This window comes from Penaeus monodon, chromosome 15 (genome assembly GCF_015228065.2).
Source record: "Penaeus monodon isolate SGIC_2016 chromosome 15, NSTDA_Pmon_1, whole genome shotgun sequence".
Lineage (NCBI taxonomy): Eukaryota > Metazoa > Arthropoda > Malacostraca > Decapoda > Penaeidae > Penaeus > Penaeus monodon.
The window spans coordinates 29,266,598-29,267,104 of NC_051400.1; the positions used below are offsets into that span (position 1 = coordinate 29,266,598).

Below are 507 nucleotides of genomic sequence, written 5' to 3' on the forward strand. Positions count from 1 at the left end.
TATATTCAAACAACCATAGTATACAGTGTATTCATACATGCAATCCTAGCATGAATAAGTAAAGCTGCAAAATGCACACAAAAATTTTCAGAAAAAGTGAGGTTTATTGAAAACATCTTGAATGCTGACTTGCTTACCTTCATTTTTGATGGCTATCCTACAATATGAAACTCTCATAAATATGATTACTTTTACAGCATGGTCGCTATTCTCAATAAACAATGTCCAAATCTATTTACCTTTTTGATATTCTTGATTTTTTTATCCTTATCGGGGTCGCCAGTCAGCTCAACCTGAACGCCAGGTCCAGAGGCGGGGGCAGCAACACTGGCTGGGGGAGATTCTGGTTGCGGCTCCCTCCAGTTCTTACCCCCCTTTCCCCCGCTCTCCGCTTCCTCTTCACGCTTCTTCTTAGCTGCCTCCCTCTTCTTCTTGTTTTTCATTGCCGATTTGGACAGCTGGGCAGGCTCTGTAAGTAATTAAACATTTTTTTTTTTTTTAGCATAT

General features: G+C 40.4%; 1 protein-coding gene across 1 annotated transcript in view; it reads right to left on the reverse strand.

Annotated features, from left to right (window-relative positions):
- Positions 1 to 507, reverse strand: part of LOC119581922 (eukaryotic translation initiation factor 2A-like) — an 11,853-nt gene that overhangs the window by 2,220 nt on the left and 9,126 nt on the right. The window contains exon 12 of the mRNA XM_037930094.1: positions 240 to 469. Within this exon, the coding sequence (XP_037786022.1) occupies positions 240 to 469 (230 nt within the window). The remainder of the gene's footprint in view (positions 1 to 239; positions 470 to 507) is intronic.